At 41.1% G+C, this 25164-nt stretch overlaps 1 protein-coding gene across 3 annotated transcripts in view; it reads left to right on the top strand.

Annotated features, from left to right (window-relative positions):
• LOC133981430 (septin-7-like) overlaps positions 1-25164 on the top strand; it is a 51158-nt gene that overhangs the window by 2520 nt on the left and 23474 nt on the right. Inside the window, exons 1-3 of one of the 3 annotated variants that reach the window (XM_062420109.1) lie at positions 1950-2034; positions 2549-2648; positions 21869-21975. In XM_062420109.1, coding sequence (XP_062276093.1) covers positions 2017-2034; positions 2549-2648; positions 21869-21975 — 225 coding nt within the window. In that variant the 5' untranslated portion in view covers positions 1950-2016. Of the gene's footprint in view, positions 1-1949; positions 2035-2548; positions 2649-21868; positions 21976-25164 lie in introns of those variants that run through there. The other 2 variants (XM_062420108.1, XM_062420107.1) reach the window with 2 other exon arrangements.

Below are 25164 nucleotides of genomic sequence, written 5' to 3'. Positions count from 1 at the left end.
TAGTGTTTCCCCGACTGGCCCCGCCCACGAGTTCCTTCTCGGTGCATAGGCTTTATGTTGTGATGACATCACTGATTTTTAAAGGTTTTACAGATCTAAAAAATCCATGGGTCAAAAAATTCATAATAGAAAGAGTCATAATTGACATTGTCTGCTTTGAGGTGTCCTGTCAGCAGTTTTACAGGCGTCTCTTTTACAATGGGGGGTCTATGGAGAAAATGCTTTTTGGGCTGCTGGGGGATTTTTTATTGCAATACTGCAATGACCACTGGGAAAAGCAGCAGCGCCCCATCCAGCTCTTATAATACATCCCTGTATCGAACACGCCTCCTCAAACTCTGCTGCAGTAACAGCCTCCACTCTTCTGGTTTTCAAGATGTCCAGCAGATGTTGGAACCTGGCTGTGGGGATTCACTCCCATCCAGCCACAAGAGCATCAGTGAGGTCCAACACTGATGTTGGGAGATAACAGTTGGCTCACTGTCAGCTCATCCCAAAGGTGCTGGATGCGGTTTCTGTGCAGGACAAAAAAACATTTCTTCTGTCACATTTCTTCAGTCAAAAAGAGTTGAAAGCACCCCGTTTTTTAAATCTGTAGGCTGTCCAATCACAGTAGAAGTTGGTGTCTTATGGAGGACTGGCATCCATTCAGCTCTTCCACCAGCTTTAATGAGTCGTAGCCACAAAGAAAGCAAATTATTATGTTTAAATAATATGAAGAAAATTAGCCTCATCAGTAGCTCTATATTTTTCCACCTCGTTTGAAGAGAAGTAAGATTGAACACAAAGTGCCGGATTAAATGACATAATGAGGTGGATATGTCTTTCAGTGGAAACTAGTCTGAAGGTTCTTTAATTCTGGATTTGGACTGAAACTGGGTCAGCTGCCTGTTTCTGGTGATAAAAGTGTTTATAAGCGTCTGTGTGAGAGTCCCGCTGTTGAAGTCGTTTGAAAAGTCTCCACTACTTTTTCCTCTCTGTTGTAAAGCTGCACAGTTAGCTTCTAGTGTTTACCTTCCTCCTTATAATGACTTGACGTTTTTATCCGCACATGGCCCCCAGCCTCAAGCAACGCAACACATTCAAGTTCCCCAGAGAAGAAAATCCTTCTGACCTTTCTTGCAGCGCCACCATGAGGTTGACATTTGTGGCTGAGACTGAAATGTCTATTGAACTATAAGTGGGGCCAAGGGACCCCCAGAGGTCCCCAGTGAAAAGGGAAATAATTTATTTTCATTGCAACTCCATCCATAAGTAACTAAATAAAGCTAAATAATTAAATGAGAGGATGTCCAACTGTTTTGGACGTATATTTGATACATTTCCTGTAATAAAACATCTAAAAGTGGAAGTCTCAGATAGGGGTATGTGGTCTAGTGATCAGTTTAGGGGTCCTTAATGTGGAAAAGGTTTTGAACGACTGTTTTAGCCATTGTGGTGATCCTTGGACTTTTGCTTTTTATACTTTTTATACAAGCTCAAATATTTGACTCAATCAGATTGTGAACGTGTTAGCATGCTAATTATTAGCTTTCAGCTCTGGTCCGGCCTCGCAGAGCTGCTAGCGTGGCTGTAGACTCTTATGTTCTCACCTTAGCCACGACCATGTTCAGGCTCATTCTGTGTCTTCATTTGGGGGTGTTTGAACACAGGTAGTTTACACCCCCTCGATCAGCAGAGCTCTCAGCCGCAGCACAGCAGTTTTCCATCGGCGCCATGCATGACGGAGTCCGAGAGGCCCGCTCAGAGGCAGGCAGCCCAGCAATCAATTGTGTTTGCCTCACGTAGCGTGCAGGACAGTGCTCAGTGATTGGATGGGAGGGGAGGGGCATTATGTGACAGTAGGCTTGGAGATAGAGAGAGGCAGAGGGAGATGGGGAAGGGAGGAAGGGATGAAATGATACCTCAGTGGTAAATAGAAAGAGAGAGAGCAGCTGGAGAGAAGCTTGGCTGGGAACCGGTCTGAAATCCACTGCCTTCACCACCACGACCCATCCGTCCTACAGGAAGGGCGTGATGGACACGATTCAGCACGTAGGATGTTTTGCATTTGTTTGTTCTTGTTTCCGTAGCTTCATATTAGTTTTCTTGCTTTAGTTGACTTGTTGGGCATCGTTGACTCCCCTTCCTCTTTCCATTCTCTTTGGGGGGAAGCCTGTTATTTCTCTCTGTGAGTCTGCCTCCCGTCACCTCTGTTCTACCCTCAAACAGCCTTTTTTTCCCCTTTCATGTACGTATCCCAGCTTCACTTTACTTCAAAGGGGCTCTGTCGCTGCAGGACACATAAATGCTAATTGCAGGTTCACAAAAAAACACGTTTTTTTTTTCACTTTGTGTACACATAAGTCTGTTTGGAGCTTAGTTTTTCCTGTTTACATAGAAACCGTTTTTAGGTGTTGATAAGGGCTCGTTTATGCTACACTTATATTTGACCTGTGTTCTATGATAAAGTTACACATTTCAGATTGAGAGTTTATGTTTAATCATTTCTGTTTTGAGATGTCAACTTTAACAGAAAGCGTGTCGGCATGTGTTTTCTCTCTTTCAGCAGCGGAACCTGGAAGGCTATGTGGGCTTTGCGAATCTCCCCAACCAGGTGTACCGGAAGTCGGTCAAAAGAGGCTTCGAATTCACGTTGATGGTTGTAGGTAAGTCGTAAACATTTCCACCTGGACAGCTTCGTCCGCGTGCAATCTCATCCTCATGTGTTATGTGAGTTCATCAGTGCAGGTTGAAAGGAAGAGAAGCATGCGTGGCATCCAGCACGCATCAGCTTCTCAGGATGACGAGTTGACAATTTAAAAAGCGGTTTCTGCAGAGAGCGGTGATGCTCTGCTGTAAAACATCTACTGGGTATGGGGCTTTTTTCCCTCTCTTCATTCAACTACATAGTCTTTCAATTTTAAAGCACAGTTTATTGATTTTGCATGCAGATATTCTAATTATTTCCTTTAAACACTGCCCTCGCAGTCACACAGCCCCTTCCTTGCCCTTAGATTTGCTTTGCCTCTCCCAAAACCATGCTTGCATTCAGATAAACACTCACCAGCCACTTTGGAAAGAACATTCCACTTTTTTGCAAAGTTTATACATTTCCAGTTTTTGTAGACTTTATCAGAAAGGTGATCATTTTACTTTATGTTTGTTATTGAGGTCGTAGTGGGTGGTGGTGTATATATTAAAAGTGTTCCAAATATATTGCCCCCCTTATGTATGTGGATAAAATATTAGGAATACATCTCAATATAATGCACTCCAGTATACCAGCACTGCCTCAATAATGAACATAAAGTAGAATTATCACCTTTCTGACAGTGTCAACAAAAAGTGAAAATGTATACGTTTCATAAAAGTAGAATTTATGGCAGAGCCGTTGTAGTGGATTGAATTAGATTGCACAGGTGTTTCTAATAAAGTGGCCGGTCTGCCCTCAGATTTTTTTATTCAACAACCTTGTCATCAAATACCCCAACCAATAGAATGCCAGGTGTAGCTGCGTCCCATACAGGCGGTTACTCTTTAACCGAGGTCATCCTCTACCGCCACCGCCCTCCAGGGCTTTATTAAATGTACTTCTCTTGCTTTCTTTACGACTTTTTGAATAAAAGAACAGTTAATGTATATACCAGCACCTGTAGTTTTTTCTATAATAGCTACATATAATAGCTGTACTGCACACACTGTAAAACTGCCATAAAGCGCACACACCCACAAGTAGACAGGGATCACGTTTTTGGTCAACATTACACTTGGCGTTTTATTGGTTGGGGGTATTTTGACAAGGCTGTTCAAGGTGTTGCCACAAGTGCACAGAAACATCCTGAGAGCGAGGAGAAAGGTTGAAGTTGGAGCAGGAAATACAGTTTGAGCAGAAGCAGAGCAAACCTAAGTGCAAGTGGGGCCTACCCGAACATGACATCAATAAATTATACTTTCAAATTGAAAAACCACACTCTTGAATAAAGATTGGAAAACAAAGCCCAAAAAACTGTGTTGTTAGTGAAAGAGACTGTGCATGTGTGGAAATATTTCCCGTTGAAGCTGGATTCCCACAGTTTCCCAGGAGGTCTTTCTCTATAGACCTGGGACGCACAATGACACATCTGTGTGTTTTGCCTAATTTGATTTAGAAAGCGAGAGGCAGGATGTCGGTTCAAGTATGACGGAACCGGGGTCTGCTGAATGTGGTTACAGTGGGAGGGAAGTGGCTGGAGGAGTGCTGGAACGATGGGTTTGGCTGGATGTATGGACACACACACACTCACACACACACACACACACACACACACACATAAACACAGCACGTGCAGGAATGATAGCAGTGTTGTATTGATATATTGAACCGTGAACTCTGTGTGAAAGGTTCCTGTAATGAGCAGATATGGATTGTGCAGGGGAGGTCCTGTGGAGCTATTCTAAATTGTAATGTTTTTTTACGCATACTGTGTGGGGTAAGCATGCACTGTGTAGCTCTATTTTACACATAACACTATGGGCCTGATTTACTAAAGGTTTGCGTGTGTAAAAACGTGTGCAAACTTGACATCATCCTTAAAAAATGTGCAAGCTGATCTACTAACGCAGCGCACTAAGGTTTGCGTCTTTCAACTGTGCAAGATAGTACGCGCTGTCCATTTAGTACGTTTGCCATAATGAATATGTAATATGGGGCGTTTCAACCCCAGTGCGCAAAATACAGGGAGGAGAAAATGCAAATATGTTATTTAGCACACGCATTGTGATTTACCAAACCTTAAGGTAATTTCTGACGCTAACTGCGTCTATAAATAATACCTCAAAATCATATTTGTGCAGTTATCATATTTTGCATTTTAAAATCAGACCCTGACTCTGACTGCCAGATATGTATCCATGCTATTAGCAGCCAAATAACTGTGTTGTTAGTGTAAGAGAATGTGCACGTGTGGAAATACTTCTTGTTGAAGCCAGAAACTTCCCAATAGATCTTTCTCCATAGACCCAGGAGAAAGAAATAATTGGCCTGAAGTCACATGACCATATACACAACCCATCTTGGTAGATGCCTGATTGGCTGATATGTGTCTCGATGTACAAATTTGGTTGTTTTTCATGTTATATTACATTTTTGGAATTTTTTGTACCCAGTTTAAGTACCATTTCCCATGTGTTTTATGATCAATCAATCAATCAAACTTTATTTGTATAGCACTTTTCATACAAGGTGATGTAACAAAGCTTTACATATAATTAAAAAAGAGGGGAAAAAAACTAAAACAGACTCAACAAAAACAGGAACTGAGGAAACGCTATCATAACTCGCATGAATCTGCAATGAGGGAACACCAGATGTAGCATAAAAATGTAAAAATTATGATGACCCCGATGAAGGCATCAAGCCAGAACACATTGGTCTAACAATAAAGATGTTCAACACTACAAGTGTTGCTTTGACCTTTTCAGACTTGTTTCCCTTCTCCGTGCATCTTGGAGGTAGGTGAAGTTGAAACCTCTACTCCGCTTCAGCAGCACGGTATTAAAAATTCACTGTGATTAATCGTCTGTTCTCTGAAAAGTCGATTACAACTTAAAGGAAAAGTTCAGCATTTTAGGAAATAAAATTATTTGCTTTCTTTTCAAAACCGATGTGAAAAGATCAGTAAAGATCTCATCTCATGTCTGTGCGGTAAGTATTAGTGCTCGAGGTTAGCCTGGTTAGCTTAGCATAATATAACAACTGGAGGCCTGACTGGCTACAGTTCACAAATAATCCAACAATCATCAGCGAATAACTAACACATTGTATATATATTTGTTTAATTCACACACTAAAAGAAATGTGAGTCACTTGCTGCAACAAGCCTTCTCATTCCGTTACATTTGAGCCAGAAGTGAGGATCAGAATCTCCAATCAGCATGGCTCTCGTATCCTCAGATTTTAACACTCTAATCTACTCATACACAGATCTTTGCGGTGTGTGGAAATTGAACGTTTCCAAATTACGTATAAACAAGCTGTTTACAAACAACAGTTCATCCATCCACCCAGTACGTATGCATATCGTCTAACAAAGGATGGCAGATACAGTCGGTGAACACAGGGTTTAGTTTCTGTACAGGCACGATAACCTCACTGCGACAACAAGAATCCAGGATCACTGCAATTAGATGTCGTACATCAAGGAATAGTTCAAGTGTAACAACCCCTAAAACCACAAATTATTGTTTAAACATTTCAGTCTGTGTACTGTGTATGTGGTTAAACACAAGAGATAGAGCATGTTAATTACAGAGCCTCACATGTGTTGGGTGTGTGTGTTTTAGAGCTTTGGGCAGAGCCAGGCTAGCTGTTTCCCTGTGCTTCCAGTCTATATGCTAAGCTAAGGAAGCAACATGAGATTGGTATATTCTCATATCACTTTAAAAAGACAGCAAATAAGCAAATTTCCCCAAATGTTGAACTATTTCTTTAAAACACAAACTAAACAATGTAGTTGAAAACTCTGAAAGTGTTGTAAAAAAACTCATAGTTCATATCCTTTCTGTGTTACTATACACACCTGGACTCTGTTTGATGGATTTCTGTCTGCCTTTTTGATTGAAGTTCTGACGTTTTTGCATTAGTCTTAAACTCAGTTCCAGCTTCTATTAAAAAGTTTAAAAAGGTCATAAATCTAATCTTATGCATCCTGCGGAACCCCGATCAGTTCAGTGAAAGCAGAAAGACATTACCACAAAGAGGGGTCCAGTCTTTATTATTTCAGCCTGGGGTTTTAGTTTCCTGTTTAGTAAACACACACACTGTGGAAGAGTTGCCGGGGGGGGGGGGCAGAGACAGCAGAGTGATCACTTGGGAGAGAAACCAGAGATCCACAATCAACTCTCACATTTGGGGCCCTGTGTCTGTTCTCTTGGATCCCAGCTCTGTATACCCCAGCTGATCCAAATTTCACACATAACAAATGCGACAAGCACAGCAGTGTGTTCACAACTCAACACAGACGTTTTCAGAGGATGATCACTGTCCCATCTCTGAAGGCTTCCTGAAGGCTTTACTGCACTTGTGTTCACTTCCATAGAAAACACTGTGAAGAAATACATTCATCAATTAACATTTTCCCACGATGACGATAAGAGAAAACGTGTGTTGATTTTGTCAGCTGCTTTTTGTTATAGCCTTAGTCTTAGCCCGGTGTCAGAATGTCCTCATTAGTTTTTATCATATTACCTCATCCTGTTTTTTTTCATTGAGTTAAAGTCTAGGCATTTAGTCTTATCTTAGTCAAAGAAAACTTTTATAGTTCTAGTCAATGAAAAGTGTTGACATTTTAGTCTTTTTCAACCATCAGCTTGTATTGAACATTTCAGTCAGTCTAGTCGAGCCAAAACCAATTAATTTTTTTCATTTTTTCAAACATATTTCACATATGATTTCTCTTGTCATTATCTGATTAAAAACACAGATTGAATGATTTAAGAATGCAGCCTTATAGAAAGTGTCTTGTCTGGTGGTATCAATTTAAGAAATACATCCAGACATCATCTGCATATATTTATTTTGAACCAACATGATTCAATTACTAAGTTTAAAACAATGAGAGCTTCACAGACACTAAAATGTTTTAAAACCAAGATTTTATTGCCTAAAGTACAATTAGTAAAGTCAAATTCGGCCAGTGGTGAAGTTTCCATGTGCAGCTTCAGCACCGTATGTAAAAACTTAAAAAGCGAATCACGTACAGGCAACACACAGTTCTTAAGAAAAGGCACTTAATGTAGATTTTTGGTCACTGGAAAGAAGTAAGAGAAAGTCAAATTTCTGCATCACTAAATGTATACCCACACAAAAATTAGGAGTCCAAAGTTCAACATCTTCATGCCCTTTACACATCGCAGCAATCATAGAACAATGTAATGGAGAAGTAAAAGGAAATACCAGCGTTAGAGAGAGAGACTGAAGAGCTGATTATGTTTTGATTTGAGAGGCAGCCAGCTGGACCTATAAGCAGCTCTGTGAAAGTAAAGAGTGAAGGCTGGCCTCAGCACTGCTGTACTTGGCATTGTAGTGAAGTGTGAAAGCTCAGCTCAAACTGAGAGGCCCAGTATTGTTCCACTGTAGCGTTGGAACAGACAGATGGTGGAAGATGAGACGACTGGAGCGGACGCCTGCAGGTAACTTGTTCAAATTCCAACAGTGAAGGCTGTGAGAAGTCATTTCTGTCGCAGTTAGGTTCAAATATGAAGGTAAGAACTGTGTTAGGACTCACTCGCACTACATACAGTCTATACAGTAGTATAAAATAAATGAATACAATGAGACAACCTCCCTGTCCTACACACTACTGGACAACTGGGGGGACAAAAGCTTTCTGATGAGTGCAGTGGCCTAAAGTAAAGTAAAAATACTGCTGTGTGTGTATGTGAGAGAGAGCTAGCAAAGGTCAAACAGGCTGAAATATGAGCTCTAATATGTCTCTTGGCGAGACATTTCAGATTAACAGATTGTAATGGCATCCAGCTGTAGCCGTCTTTGTGTGTTATGTGGGTATCTGAGTTAGTGTAATGAGATGTTAATGATAGTTTGGTAGTTAAATATTGTTGTTGGGGTCACTCTTAATATTCCCTGCAAGCTGAAAGTGTGTGAATTTAAAGAGTTGAAGAACAAGCCAAGGTTGTAACAAATTAAGGAACATCATTTTGCAAAATAACACTTATTTTATGTAAGTCTAAAGAGAATACAATTGAAGAAACGTTGCAGTGTTTTTCAGGCTGGGTCAAACACTTGGCAGTTGCTGCAGACTCCTCCATTGTTTTCAATGTAAACGCAATGTCAGGGAGGGAGGGCAGCTGCAGTTCTTGTGGATACACATAGCTATGAAGTTTATAATGGATCCACTTGTATTATTTGCAGTGTGACCACGGCAACCGCAGAGACCACACTGAGGGACGTAATACTGGAGTTAATTTTACCACTATCTGAGCTCCTTTTATCATACATCTGTTCACAGAAACAGATCACAGAAGTGAAAGGCATAGCCAATCAACAGAAAATGAAAACTGCAGCTGTTTGGATAGTTGAATAATGTAATTTTACGAAGCAAGAAATTTCTCAGATGTGAATATGCTTTAAACACTAAATATCCATGAGTTTGGGACTGTTGATCACACAAGACAGGACATTCGATTCATCAAGAAAATAATCGGTAGATGAATCAATAATGAAAAAAAGTTGTTAGCTAGAGCCCTACAATTGAAGAAAAGCGTTTTGATGCAACATCAGCTTCAAAATTTTGATGAGCAGCTCTGGGCCAATAAATAGTGTTCATAATATGTCAGCAAGACTTTCCGTATTAATTGTCTTGTATTGCTAAACATTTTCTCTATTTGAGGTCACCCCCTGCCGTAGTTAGCTACATGATGATCTTAGAGTAAGTGGGTAGCTTCAGCCTGTCGTGTATGATACAGCTTGTTAGAATCACAGGTAGTCGATAGTCACAGAGATGAGTCGCACTCATTGTTTTGAAAGCAACTTTATTCTTATAATTGTGGCCATTCTGACCTCACACTCCACCTCTGTTGTAGAGATTTGAAAGACGTTAAGTCTGGCAAAAAAAGGGATAATGAGACGAGGAAATGACTCCTAAAGCTTTACAAATTAACTTCACTTTCACATAAAATCAATTGGAAAGGTTGTCTGAGTCAATCAAAAGTAAAGACCGAAAATCACCTCTGCTTTAGCTAATTGTACAGGGATCTGTTTCTGGGTCTAGCTGCCTATTCATCTGTAGCTCATTCTGATGTGATACGTAGTTTTATAAATGAAACCTACCTGCTATATGTTAGAACAGAAATTATGATATATTTTGTATGTCACCAGGAAGCAGTTCTGCTTGTTCTGCTCTCAGTTGGTCACTCCCTGAGAAGGAACGCCACCAGAAATGGCTCTACTGGTGTTTTTGGGTTTTTTTTTTTGATGCAGCTCTCTCTTTTCTGTCTCCACTCTATCCAACTCTCTGTCTTTCCCTCTCATTCCGCCTCTCTCTGAGGGGGGAAAAAGCTGCTTCCTGCCCCCTTTGTCCAGCTGGCAGATTGAATAGAAACTCCTGGAAAGATTAGCGAGATCCAGCGCCAGCGCATAGAGCCGAACAGAGCAGAGAGTCAGATCAGAGCTGAAGAGAGCAGGGAGGAGAGGGGAAGCAATGCCGGCTTCACGCTGCTCATGATGTGTAACAGGGCCACTAGTTATCAGCCCCGCTGCCTCTACTTTCTTAAAGCAACTCAGGAGGAGAGCACATCAGAAGCTTTTTATGACTCTGACCTTGTAAGCAACGCTGTGATATGCATGTGGGACATGGCGTTAGAGATGAACTGATATAAGTTCTTGATGGAAGACTTTCAAAGTCGCACTGGTTCTTAATATTCTGTGCTCATTCGATCTGCAGACTCAGCATTCAGAGTTTTCCCAAAAATGTTGTTGATATCAGAGTGAAATAGCCTCTGAAACAGTCAGTTTACAAGAGCTTGAGTGATAGATATGTTTTCTCTGTCTGAACAACAGCCAGAAACCCAAAGGTTACCAAAGAACACAAAAGTAGCACACTCGAGAGCTGGAACAAGTTAATGTGATATTTTTAGCCACTCTAGTGGTTCTAGGATGGAAATGTAAGTCTGTTGTTTGGTTCACCTTGACATGTGTGAATATGGTTACTTAGTGGATTGCCAAGAAATTTAGCTGGGACATTCACATCCCCCCACAGTATGAATTGTAATGGTCCCTTCACCTTCCATCTAACACCATTCAGGTCAAAAACTGCATTTGTCCAATACTTTGGTTAATATCCAACTATATATTTATAGCCGAAGAACTAATGAAATTCCCATCATCTTGAAATGTACTTAGTGTTTAGTGCTATTTAGCAAATGTTGGCACACTAAAACTCTGAACTAACATAATAAACCTGTCATTAGAGTCCACCCGGTGATGTCAGGGCTGGAAAGTGTCTCTAATGCTTCGTTTCATTTACCTCAAAAGTTGGAAGGTCAGAGCTGTGAATGGTGTCACACTCCAGTTCAAGAAATCAGAAAACCAGTTCTAACCAGGTTAGCCATTGATTGCAACACCAGTTGATAAAAACGTATTTGGCTGTATTTTGAGCATACAAACAGCATAACAACACAGATAGAAGTTGGACAGTGCTGTGTGTGCGACTGATTTCATGAGACACAAATAAGACAGAAGTGGTAATAAACAGGATATTACTACAACTTGATGCATGGGACAGCCATCTTGGATTTTGAGGTCAGGGCTGCTACGGTTCTTCTTACCTTTCGAGTTGGAAATTTGACTTCAGAAGGCATTCCAGTTGAAATTTCCAATTAGGAACTCTGAAATTCCGACTTCTGAGTACAAATGGAGAGCACCATAATCAGCTGTCAAAAGCAAAACACCTGTTTTGACATCACTGACTTGGGGCATCACCAGTGGTGGAAACGCAACATGAAGCAGTGTAACAGGGGCTTCTTGCAGACAAAGTTCATTTTCATTGATTTGTTGCATGTGACATCAACAACATCATCGATGCCTGTGAATGAAGTAGCCAGTAATGTGCTGCATGAGCTTGAATCGCTTTTTACAGTTCAGTAGTAGTCTGCCTACTAAGTCCGTCTCTGTTTATTTGCCTCACTGATCCCTCTGTGTTTGTAGGACTGCTTGTCTGTCTGTCCCCTTGTTGTTGCTGTAAGTATGTGAGCTTTGTTTGTGTGTAACATGGTGCAGTGTGTGTATGTGTGTCCAGATAAGACAGTCTGACAGGCTTAGGATTGACCGCCTTGCCTACTGACCTTGCAGAAGTGAGTGAGTATGGGAAGGCTTTGGTCTAGTTAATCTGCGGGCTTAGCCACACGCATTAATACTCACACTCTCTTTCACATACACACGCAAAATGTGTCCATATTTAACTCCTTTTTCCTTCTGTCATTCTTATTCCCATATCACACTTTATCATAAAGGATCAGCAGTCAGAGAGAGAGGAACCAACAAGTAACGTGACATAGACGTAGATAAAATGCTCCACCACGCCAGCCACAGTCAGAACATGCTGACATGTGGTGACGGCGATTCCTCGTTTAGAGTTTCACTTCTCCTCGGTCATTTTATCTGGCAGCAGCATTATTTTGCACTGTTCTGCTCAGAGGCCTACCAGACAAGTTTTTGAGCATTTTCTTTGGCATGGCTCCAGTACATGTGATCATTTTCAGCTTCATTTTACCAGCTACTTATATTTCAAGGTGTTTGACCCGCTCATAGAACAGGAATAAAAGCATCAAAAGTCTTCACATATTCACGCTGGGAGCACTTCAGAGACCAGTGTTTGTGTGTTTATATTCTATTATGAATACAAGGGAAACATGAATTATGTTAACTGTTGTCAAAACTATTGAATAAAGTAATCTTTGTACGTCTTTATGCTTGTTCACTTTACTGCAGTAATCGAGACATGCTCCTTATAATTTAATTTCAGTTTCAGATTTAACAAATAGTTGATTCATACAGGTGCAGTCCAGCAGTGAGTAATTAACTTCCACCCACACTTTTTGATTACATAATTAGCAGCAGATACAGTTGAAAAATTACCTTTTTTTAAATGTATTTTTATTATTATTATGTAAGGAAAAGTTCTGCTTTTTCAGCCCAAACTGGCTCTTTGTCAGGGGCTGGCAGAAAAGACCCAGGTGCCATTGATAACATTAAGTAATGATAGCTTTGTTCCATCTTGTGGCGTCATTTTCAGAGTTCATACTGGCTAATTGGGACAGTTGAATAGAGTTGAGCTATCATCGTTGTAAGTAGTAACATCTTCGCTCTACCTGCTGTGACAAGTGTATGCTATGAAAATGGCTTATTAAACAACAAACCAGGCTGAAGACTTCTAAATAGCCTGAAATCTAATCAAGTATCTGGATTATTTCTGATCTAAAATGGAAATAATCAATGTAAGGTGTGCCTAAAGTTTGGTTCTTGAATATCTGCGGTGCAATTTAATATCACAGGGTACCTCAAAACGTCCACTAGACATTAACCACAGCGTCACGCCTTAAAACATCATTATTTTCACTCCCTAAAGATACTCATGTGTGAAAATATCACAAAATATCGTGTGAGGGCAGTGTAAAATACAAAACAAAAGAAACAGTGAAAATACATAATTGTTCATCAAGGGTGGAGATAATCGTTCATTAATCATAATCAAGGATAAAAGTTCAATTAATCATGCCATATTTGCCATAATCGCCCAGCCCTAAAATGGACAGAAATTGCACTGCTTAGTTGTTGTTTGGCTCCTAATTTATATTCCAGCCCTCAACTCTGGTCCTGAACGCTGGGTAACGACCAAAGGACTAGGGTCAAAATAGACCTTTTTCAGAGCAGATATTTTGGCATGTTGAAGCAGGAAAAGCACAGGTGCACTTAATAACACTAACTGGAACTGAGCCATCGTTAATGTTATCAGTTCCACCTCTGCTTTTCCTGCTATGACAGGTCTGCTGTGAAAGAAGGGGGAGGAGGTCTGGAGTAGAAACACAGCTTCTTCATGTTGAAAGGAGCTGGTTGAGGTGTTTGAGTCATGATCAGGGGCAGATCCAGAACACTGCTGAGGGATTATATTTCCCATCTGGCCTAAGAACCTCTCAGGATTCCCCAGGGGGGAGCTGGAGGAAGTAGATTAGAAGAAAGACATATGGGGGACATGGTTTATCCACCACCCCCCGTCAGATGAAAATATTTGGATGGATAATTGGGTTTAAATTATATTGTGTCACATTGTACAGGTGTTGCTTTTATTGTGTCCACACCCTGTGTAATGCATCATGGGTCAGACACAGTTGTGCTTCACAGCCATAAAAAAGCGTTGTGGGCTGGCTCTTCTGTTGAAGTCAGTTTCTCACCTGTCATATTTTAGCAGTGTCAAATCCAAGAGTGACAAGTTGGTACTTGTGTCCTTTTACAGGGTGATGTTCTGTCACCTTGTAGACAACCAGACTCTTACACATGAACAGTTTTATGCATCAAGTTTCTGTCTCCAGTCCTATCCCATCCCTTTAATATTGGGCATCTGCCAATTCGATACTTGTGCACATAGCAGAAGAAGGTAAACTATGTTGATTAAATGTGTATTGTATGTTGTATATTTATCCAACCAAGACACCAGAATTCAGAGTCACTCGCACTATGTGACCCAAATATTTTTTACAATCACACGCTCTTAATTTTCACTCACATAAGAGTGCTGCAATGTAGGCTGTTGTGAAGGTGAGCAGCACAACAGGTAGACAAAACACTGTAGAGTACAAAAACGAAAGGATCGGTTTTATTTTAGCTGATATAATCCATTTTGAATAAGCCCTGATACCGATCCTGAAGGCTTGACTCGAGACGTCTCAAACATCGTACCGTCACTTCATACTCACAGTTGCTCACTTCCACGAGTGATTGGGTCAGCAACGTACTGCAGATTCTTGCATTTCCCAAACATGATGCAACATTCTTGCAGTTAATTTCGGGCCTTCGTCGTTGTTTTCATCATGTGATACATCCTTGATTTTGGAAAGAATCCTCTCTGATCCCACTTCAGCCGTTTGATAGTTATCACAGAGGACACAAGATACCCATCTAGAGAAAGAGGCCACGGTTCCAGAAATACACGATGCCACCCAGGAGCCGAAAGAATAAGACTGACAGAACGGTCTGTGGGATATTACGTCCTGGTCTGTCCTGGATCTACGGTCAGTTCACTGTGCATTAAGCTGTCCGTGTAAGAGCGTCATCATTATTGCCGAACAGCCTGCATACAAACCTACTTCACAAAGACTCCTCATCGCCTCGGGGCACAACACTCGGCACAGGCCGCCCTGTTGGTGTGTGTGTGTGTGTGTGTGCGCGGGTGGTTTCGTGAACATGTGCGTGTTCATGCATGCTCAGTCAAACCACTGCAGGGAAGTCTCTCCCTCTCCTTTTTTTTTTTTTTTTTTAATTCTCTTGCTTCGTTCCCATTCTCTCGGCCTCTATTTTGAGATGCACATGTCTGCCGTGACCCAGCACGTGCCAATTCTGTCAGATTTAGTCTTGAGCTCGGGCAGATCGGAGCAAAACGCTCACTCACTCTCTAATTTTAAAAACCAGAGGAAAGTGGGTTGTGTCCCTCCAAGGCTCCTGTAGCGGGGCCTAGCGCGGACCACCGCGGTCCGGCCGAGCGCTGACACAGTCGAGGTCGAGTCTGCTGGACTTGCAGATCCTTATCTCCACCGAAAAACAATGACCTTTGCCCCCTATTTCAGCCAGACCCATTTATCCTCAACAATGGAGAATTATCTTTGACGACAGTCTGGTGTTCAGCAAACACAACTTCACTCACATCCACCGTCTGTCTGTCACTCACCGCTCGCTCTCTGCTTTGTGCCTCTAGTTCCCCAGATGTTTCTTTTCACACTTTCTGGTTCAGTCCTCACACATGTCTGCTGGATGTGTGTGTTTGTGTAGAGATATATATGTGTGTGTTTGTGTTTGCTAGTTAGTGGGCCTGTCAGGATGTGAGGGGGCCAGCTGCTGCCTCAGGGCTGAAAGAGAGGGACAGACAGAATGAGAGAAAGAGAGGGAGGAATGTCAGGAATCTCATGGGAAACCCACTCTGACCATTTGTATGGGTTTTTTTTGTTTGTTTGTTTTCTGTCTCTCACAGTCCTGCTCGGTATCCTTCAACAGAGTCATATTTTTAAACACATAGTTTTCAATGTGTACATTTATCTCGCCACTAGTTGTTCTGTTCATTAACTTCACAGAGTTTCACCAGGTTTCGTAGGTGTTGAGGATTGGTCCTCCCTCATGAAAATGACATAGTATTTGACTAAAACAACAACAAAAAGTCACAGATTGTAGTTTTTCACAGTACACTCTGACATAAGCGAGAAAAAAGTGAAACAAATGCTCACTGATGAAGTAAGTATGTCCTGAAGTAATTCTTCACATTTTTATGAGCAGTCGCACAAAATAACATTGGTAAAAAATTATTCTAGTGAAGGCTTTTGAACTGTGATTTGTAGAAATGGATGTGGATAGAATTGTATCTTTATCTTTTATCAGTCTGGCATTGATAAAGATATCAATACACTTGTTCTTTTTCATTACTGAAGAATTTCGGGTTCTATTTATTATTGAAAATAAATTCAAAGCAGGATCAGAGTTGATTTGTATTTTAAACATTACTAAATATGGTTTCTAGAGCAGCAACAGTGACGTTTACCACAGCAAAATCAGTATATACTCAATATGTCAACAGTCAGTATCAGTCCCTCTTCCTGTCCTCCGTCCTACTCCCTGTAATGATTCTGTGATTCACTGCCTGCCGCTAGTAGCTGAGTTTACAACAATTTGACTGGTTTTATTACACGATGCAAACAAAGCTAAACAATTAGGCAACATGCAGAAAGCTTTCGCTTTAGCTCGTTCATAGCAGTTAGTTATTAGCTAGAGCAGCACACCGTGGCTCTGTAAAGCATACCAGTGGTAGATGGGCCACTGCAGGCAAAGCAGGTGGAAATATCACATCTGAACGTGTTTCTGCTTGTCTGACAGGTGTTTTGATAAATTACTCATATCAGCTTTGGCTTTTATTGCACTTACAGTAACGTGTGTGTGTGTGTGTGTGTGTGTGTGTGTGTGTGTGTGTGTGTGTGTGTGTGTGTGTGTGTGTGTGTGTGTGTGTGTGTGTGTGTGTGTGTGTGTGTGTGTGTGTGTGTGTGTGTGTGTGTGTGTGTGTGTGTGTGTGTGTGTGTGTGTGTGTGTGTGTGTGTGTGTGTGTGTGGTGTGTGTGGAGACTGCAGAGTCACTAACTAAACAAAACCCCAGTTAATTGAGGACTAAAGTCGTGTGCAAAAACATAACAAAACAATAATACATTCAGTATGTACATAGATTAAAGCGCAATCACCAGAACAAATCCCAAATATTAAGGATTTAAATGGAGGCATCAGAATAATCAAACATCTTCCTTATCAAAACCTGGCGCCTACATTACCCACAGTGCAACTCGACCCGCCACAGTTTAGCGACAGGTTAGAGATTGGGGTGTGTTATGCTAGTAGCAGTTAATGTATCCTGGAGCTGCTAGCCTCCAGCAGAGACAGGCGCTACAAAGGTCTAATAACCTCACCCTTTTCTAACATTTCTAACATAACTTCTTTCATTTTCAAACTTGTAGTTTTCAGCCACAACCCAGGTCGTTCCAGTATCGACTGTGTCAGGTATTTCCAAACATATTATTTAAATGGAAGTCAGAGGAGGAGAGGAGATGCTGCAATCAGAATATGTGTGTCTACGTCTGTCCCTGGCTTTCTTCTTTCAAAAGTGTTCTGTGTTCTTTGTTCTTTGTGTAGCGCACGATGGTTTAATTTAGCTCAAATGGCAAGAATGATCACAATAAGAGAACAGGAAAAACACTGTGCCCCACAAATGATGCTATCTCCCTGCAGGCTCGTCAAGAACAAATTAGGTGTGGCCACCCCGCACTGAAAACACCAGAACCCAGCAGTGAGAGAGAAATACAGTAAACAAAATGAACTTGTGAGTATATGTATAAAGAAATGGGCGTAGACTCCTCCTTAAATTAATGTTACGAGAGCTGAAGAACAAAACAGAGCGACTGGAGAAATGCAAAATGTAATGTGGTTGGTTGGAGGCTGAAGAGAGATGAAGCGATGGCTCACTGTGAGAGGAAGAGGAAGGGAAGGGTCAGTCATCCATCACTGACGCTCAGGTCATTAGTCTATCAGACCCGGCACTGCACTTCCACTTGTCATGTGGAACCAATATTTAATTAAAGCTGAAAGAGGGAGGCTAATTGGGACAGACCTGCCCTCGGGGGGCCTCAGACTACCGCTGTGACTGACTGAAGCATCTGTCACACTGCGGATCTCTCAGTCAGAGAAACTAACCTGTCATTTTTAGCTACAAGTCCTGCTGCACACTCATTAATAACTAATGTTAACTTTTAGAATCGGTTTGCTTATTAATCCCACAAATGGAGATCCCAATGTTTAAGTCTTGTTCTGTTGGTTATAAAACTTAGTCAGCAAGCTAGCAATAAATGTATCTATTTTGTTACATTTTTCCATGCCAGTAGAAAGAGATACAGAGATTGATGCTCCTCGCTGCTTTGTTTGCGCCAAACATTACAGTGTTTGTAGAACCAGTTTGGTTCAGTTTGAGCAGCCAGCGTGATGTTTGTTCAGGATACACTAAGACACTTCGACAGTAGGATGTTAGGTGAGCTCAGTCCAGGGTTTAGCTTGTTTAGGGTTGACAGATGTCAGTATCACATCTTCACCACAGACTGGTGTTTTCAGCCAGACCACAGACAGAGCCTGTCAGGAACAGAAAGTGAAACCTCTGACCCATGACTTTCTGTCCTAAAATGCCAGCATGACCCTGCTTTCACACAAGCAACCCAGTGAGGTTCACTTCTAAATGTCAGGAAGATATAGGGCGGCGAGCAATCTGTCTTAAAACAGGTGGGGAGGCATGAAAGAAGAATGTTATTTTGAATGTGAGAAGCCCATCAGAGAAGTTGATGTTGGGGAAACACATCATAAAGTTTACTCATGTCATTGGCATTTAAAAGGCGAGGCAGAGAGCGGTGGATCATAAGATAACATTTTATTATTTTAAATAATTAATATGAAATAAGGTGGATCATCATGTTTTCATACACTCTCCATTGTGTTTCTGCACCTCCTAATGTGTCTGTGCCCCATCTGTGACTCCCAGGAAGAACTTAATTTCTTCTTCTTCTTTTTTTACCCACTGACACTCAAACACACACCTGCTACTACGACCCACAAGCTAACAGTTAAATGTGGTTTCAAATCACATTAGAATGGATAGTCACAGTAGGATGAGTCATCAAAAAAACACTACAATTAACAAGGACACAGATAAGGAAAAAGTAGTTTTTACTTACCTGTGTCTTTAGATGTAGAAGTGCATTGTAAATACAGGACGTGGCCTGTTTTGTCATTAAATAAATATGCTTTGAACAAAACAGCGATGGTTAGCTAACCAAATACATTCATTAGCCAACTAGCAAGCTAAAAGTTAGCTTTTAGAGTGAATGTAATCAGAGAAATAATGATGAAATGTACTTTTCCATAAAGCTAAAATTATTCAGCATAGCATACATTAAATAGATTGCACACTACCTCGAACATGACTGAGTTTCATTACTTAAAAGCTATCTTTAGGATTAATGTATTCTTATTGCTCTAAAGTGGCCCTTATGCATAATTGTAGATATTTCAGCTAGCCACAGTCGATCTATATTGTTTCTTTAGATGTTCCGTCATTAATCTATCGCACTTTAAATTGGTTTTTGGTTTGGCTGGGGTCATTGTTAGGTTACACGTTCACCTTCTTTCCTGCTGTTTGTTTTGTTGAGTTAGTATCAGTAATGACACTAACCTACCAATTGACACACCAAGAGCAAAGCGAACAAGAGGGGCAGACACAAAGTTCAGCATTAGGGGTATATATTTACTCCAAAACACACACTTAGCCTTCCCTCCTTTGAAGGGCTGGGAGCATTTTACCCAGCACAGTGGAGGAGAAGGGTTTTTTTACATATGTGGTCTCTCGTTATGAAATGGCCTTTTGTGTGTGTGTGTCTGTGTGTGTGTGTGTGTGTGTGTGTGTGTGCAAACTCCAAACGCTCTGTCAAACGGGTGAGTCGGCTGCAGAGACAGCAGGAGACAGACAAAGTGCGGTTCATAACTCACACAGAGACAGAATATCATCCATAACTGGACAAACACACACAGGGGGAAGCCAAAGGGTTAAAAAGGGGTAAAGACTGGAATCCAGCGAGGCTTCACCCTGGGTCAACATGGACTGATGGTAACCACAGATGTCCCATTAAAAGAAAGAATGAAACAGTTCTCCCTGCAGATGTTCCCCCTCAGCAGGTGGCTGATTTAAAAGACATAAATGGAGAATTTATATTCCCATACATAAAATCTACCTGGGAAATGGTGCTTAAAGCCAAACATTTTTACAGTGAAATTGTAAAAAGTAACATTTGAGCTGACTGACCCTCAACCAGAAGCACTACTTTCAAAAGCCCCAAATACTGAAAACAAGACCTGGGACAGAATTGCTCATCAATACATGATGATTGGAGAACCATCTGATTATCATTGTGAAATGGAAAACTTCCAAACTTCTGCTTTCAGACTGAACACAGATGCTTGCGAAAGTCATACAAGTTTGGCCACACTATGCATATTTTTCTCAGCTGTCAAGAGCAGCTTGATTTCTTTGACTGAATGTCTGTTTGCAATACAGACATTCAAAGGAACCATTTATATTCTATGTCAGCATACTTACTGTCACTTCAAGGTTAGTTTTGTTTTCTCCACCAAATGAAAATGGTTTCAGAACAAAAAGCTGCACATAAATTTACATTTCACAGCAAAACACTGTAAATGGTAACAGAGTAAATGGGGTAAACCACTGACAGAAGAAATGTGGAATCCCTGCCCTCAATGTCAAGTTTGTGCCAAAGCAATCTGCTGATTGTCAGCAAATTAAGCCATAAATATTTGAATAATCATTTAAAAAGTTATTGTTTTAGTTATGGATTAGGCTAAACATTAGTTGAGAGTTCATCCAGCTTGTCAAACCTGAAAGATTTTCCTTTTCTCTCTTTATGGGTTTTACAAAATGATCAACCTCAAGACATTTTGCCTTCTGGCATTGTTTTTTGCAGACTGAATTGCCCCAAACTATAGATCTAAATGACACAGCTCCTTGGAGGTGTTCACCATATAAGTTTTACAACCTGACGGGTACAGCTGTTCATAGTCTGGAGTTAACAGAGGAACTAACCCTTATTGTTACATTGCTATTAATTGATATATTGAAGATAATTGTCCTAGAATTGCGACAACATATTGCTGTTTTGTTTGAAATTGGATTCACACATTGATATTGTAAATGTATATGCAACCTCTGGTGTTTTCTCAATGCTCTGTATCCTTTCTCTTAATTCTCAGATTTTAGTACCCTACACCCCCTCCATCTACCGTGTACACACACTTTGTTCATGTTTAGTCACAGTCACCAGGGTAGTGCCAGCTTCAGTTTTTCAAAGGCTGAAAAGCAGCGTGATGGCGTGGTGGGAGTCAGTCAGAGGTCTTACTAGGACAAGCGGCCCTCTTTCCCCTCCAACCGAACACTCCTCCAGTTGCCTTTTCACAAGACACGAGCCAGATGCTTGGCCATTAATCACAGCATTGTGTGTGTGTGAGAGTGTATGCAATGTGTATGTTTGAAGTGGCTGCGCTTCTCTGTTGAGTAAATGTTAACTGTGTGTTTGCGTCGCCGCCACCTAACGTTAGCATGGGAGCAGGGGATGGAAAATTGGCACGGTAAAGAGAGAAAAGGGAAGCTGTGAGTGGGAGGGGTGGAGTACGAGTGGATGGATTGGGATGGTGAGTAGGAGAGAGTGAGCAGGAGGTGGAGAGGAAATGTTTTATTCCCTCAATCACAAAGCTTTTCTTGCTGGCAGACGAGCTCCTGACCTTTTCCCTCTCGGACAATGAATCTCCTTTACTTTCTCTGCTCCAGGCCTTGTGTGTGTGTGTGCATGGTTGAATATGGTTTTTAATGCGTGTATAGCGTAAGCACACAGGCACATAAAATGCGGCCAGTAGGCGGTCTTTCCATTTCCTGCGCTTCTGTCAAATAAAATTTTAAGTGCCTTGTTTTTATTACCTTGCCACAAAATGAGTATTTTTATCAGTTTGATGTGTAACGCGGTTGAATTGCTGTGCTTGTCCTCAGGTGAATCCGGTCTTGGTAAATCAACACTCATAAACTCCCTGTTCCTGACCGACTTGTACTCCAAGGATTACCCGGGGCCGTCCCAGCGCATCAAGAAGACTGTGCAGGTGAGCTTTACTACTGTTTTTCAAAGTTCACTTCAGGTAGGTAGGTGATGTTTCGTCGCTCCTCACCTGAACCGGAAGTTTTTCCAAACTAACGTTTTGACGGCCGTTCCAAGTCTCTTATTTTGGCTTTGAGAATCGAGGACTGATCTCTGAGGAGCTATGAGCGAGGAAGTCTTTTACCAGCTGACACGCCCCTGTATTCATTGATTGGTTGCTGCAGCTGTTCGGACTGATCTGATACATCACAGCATCTCTGCAGTGTCAAACTGAAGTGGATACTGATAAAAGTCAAGTATATCACTCCCAGGTTTTATATTTGATTTGTTTTCTGATTCACCATCATGTTAAAAATGTGTTTATCGCAGTCTGATCAACAAAATAACCATTAACGACTTTCTTCATTTATTAGACAGATTTTTCTTTTCATGATCTGTTTTTCCCCATTAGCTATTATAGATGGATATTATATGTTATAATGGAAAAAAATGAACATGTTTTAAACACATTTATATTTTACATCATTTATCGTCATTTCCATTCTGTTACATATGAGGCTGCAAATTCCCAAGCATCAGGGTTGATATGAGTTATATCATTTATATTTTTCCCGAAACAAACGTTGCTTCACATGACGCTTCGGAGGAAACGACATCTCATATCTCTTTAAATTGCAAGTGAGGGATACATGGATGCAATTTAAGGAACTTGGGACACACACTATGTCACACACGTTTATCTCCTCCTCAGAAGAAGAAGTGACAGCTATTGTAAGAGCGTGATGACTGGCTGATGACCTCACATAGAGATGGCCTAGTTTAGCTCAAAATGAGTATCCTGTTGTTTTGAGAGATAGGGACAGGGACTGATGAGGAAACATGCAGTTCAAGATAGTTACAGCAGAAATAACCTTTAATACCTTACGGCCCAGAAGCACTGGCAATGTTCACTGGCATGAAAGTGCTCTAATTTGGTCCCAGAACTCGCTATCCAAGAAAGGGGACAACTACAAGGACGCGCTACCAACTAACAGATTTAACAACTCTAAAATAAGCATATTTTATTGAAAACATGCCTGAAGACTTTGCTCACGGTTAATCAGTTAATGCCAAATTTTGCGATTCAGTCTTATTTTCAGGGTAGTAACAGTCCACCACCTGCTGTTGAGGAACTGCTGCTGCTCTGAAGTTCTGCTGCCAGCTGGAAAAAGACTGTCAACACATTCCTGTCACAACACATCCACACGGACACTCCTCCCTTCACACATTCTGCACACCGAACAAAACATTATAAATGACCATTCGAGAACAGATGAAGCTTTTCTTTGTGTAGCTGTCAAACATCTTTTTTTTTTTAAATACGCTGTATTTAAAGCACATCTACTGTAAAATGAGCACGCTCCTTGCAGCTGTATTATGTTGGAAAGTGAATATATCAGATCAAGGGTGAAAATACTTTGATAGATTACGCGCATCTAATAAAAACAATCTGTACACAAAGTAAAGTCTGGTCAAAGTTTCCAGACATATGTTGAGCTTGTGTGCTATTACATTGTTTAATTTAGCTGTATTTAGATCTTCCACACACTTAGGGCAAGATCAAACATTGAAAAGATGTGACCAAAGTGAAAAAAATGCACCGATATGTCCAAAGACGGACATTTGAGAGCTGCCTAGTTGTTAATTTGTAATGAGTCAATGACAGAAACTGACAGAAAGTTTGAAAGAACAGTTGTTTGTTTTGGTTGTGTGGTAGTGGCAGTTTAGACGAAAAAATAAGAAATCGCGTATTACCCAAATTGCCTGTCAGGTGTGTGCACGTTTTGATGCAAATGCATGACGTGCTCTCTCATTTCACTTCATTTGTCAAAAGACTTAAAATGATCACTTAGAAAAATATGAGTCAACATTTCAGTATCCTTAGACGCTACCTTTTTTCAAACATTGAACGGACCTGATTCGACCTTTTTGTTATCTGTTCTCATCAGAGGTTGTTCTCTCACCGCTCTATCATCGTAACATAACCAACATCCAATCTGTGGAAGCTCTTCAGATGTTGGGTTAGAAAGAAATCCTATGCAGTTTTGTTTGTTACTCACTTTAGATAACTGTAAAGGTAATTTGATTAATGGTTGATCTCCCAAAATATTGGTACACTCTGCTCAAGAGCTGTGCTGTGTTCCAAATCACATACTTCTGTACTTAGACTTAATATTTTGAGTGCACAAGTGCGTTCACACCAAGAAGTATGGTAAAATGCAGTGCACTCATAACGGTCAAAAAGTTGAGTGTGGAACTATGGACACTTCTTGCCCTCAGTGGTCGCCATCTTGGCTACGAAATGAATGAAATAGTGGCCAAGAACGTTGTAAATGATTTGGTACAGCAAACGATAACGCAAATGCTAACACTAGCTTGCTAACTAGCTAATCATCACTTCTGGTAAGTGCATAATGGCCGTTTTTGATTTGAGACAACAGTACCCTATCAAAATTTGCGCACTACGTAAGTAAGTACATAGTGTACACAGTGTACTACACAGAATTGTCCTAATGGAAGTACGTGATAAGAGACACAGTGATGCTCAGTATTGAATGAATTACTACGTGTATGCATTCCTTCTGAAGAAAATGTTGCTGCTTACGTCTTCAAACATAAATATTATCAGGCTTCAAAGATACATTGGTTGGTTTTCACACTGAGGGTAAAAGGCTAATGTGCAGAGAGGGGAAAGGAGGGAGGGAGTCGGAGGTTCTGGAGAGGGATTGGAGTATCGTGGAAAAGCAGAGCGAGAAAGAAGGATCAAGGAACTAAGAGAGAAACAGCAAGGCCACAGGGCCTAGTTTTGTCCTTTTATGGTCATGACAAACTGAGGAAGAGGAGGAGGGAGGCTGCATCTGGAGCAGCAGTGGGGAGCAGAGGACAGAGGGAGGGAGGAGAAGCAGTTTGGGAAAAGGGAGAAGGGCTTGTGAAGGAAGACTAGAAGATGGAGAGTGTACAATGTGGAGGAAAGAGGAGTTGTGGGCGAGTGGTGGAGGGATGCAGGTAGAAGGTGAGGACAAAAGGAAGTAGTGGAGGCGGAAAGTAGGAGTAAAACTAGTGTGTGAGGACTGAAGGAGTCAGGGGTTAGTAAGAGGTGACGGGAGAAGGAGACAAAGAAAAACAGGGAACTGGGTGAAAGTCCCCATATTCC

Source organism: Scomber scombrus, chromosome 6, assembly GCF_963691925.1.
Source record: "Scomber scombrus chromosome 6, fScoSco1.1, whole genome shotgun sequence".
Taxonomy (NCBI): domain Eukaryota; kingdom Metazoa; phylum Chordata; class Actinopteri; order Scombriformes; family Scombridae; genus Scomber; species Scomber scombrus.
This window is presented reverse-complemented; position numbering and strand designations above follow the sequence as displayed.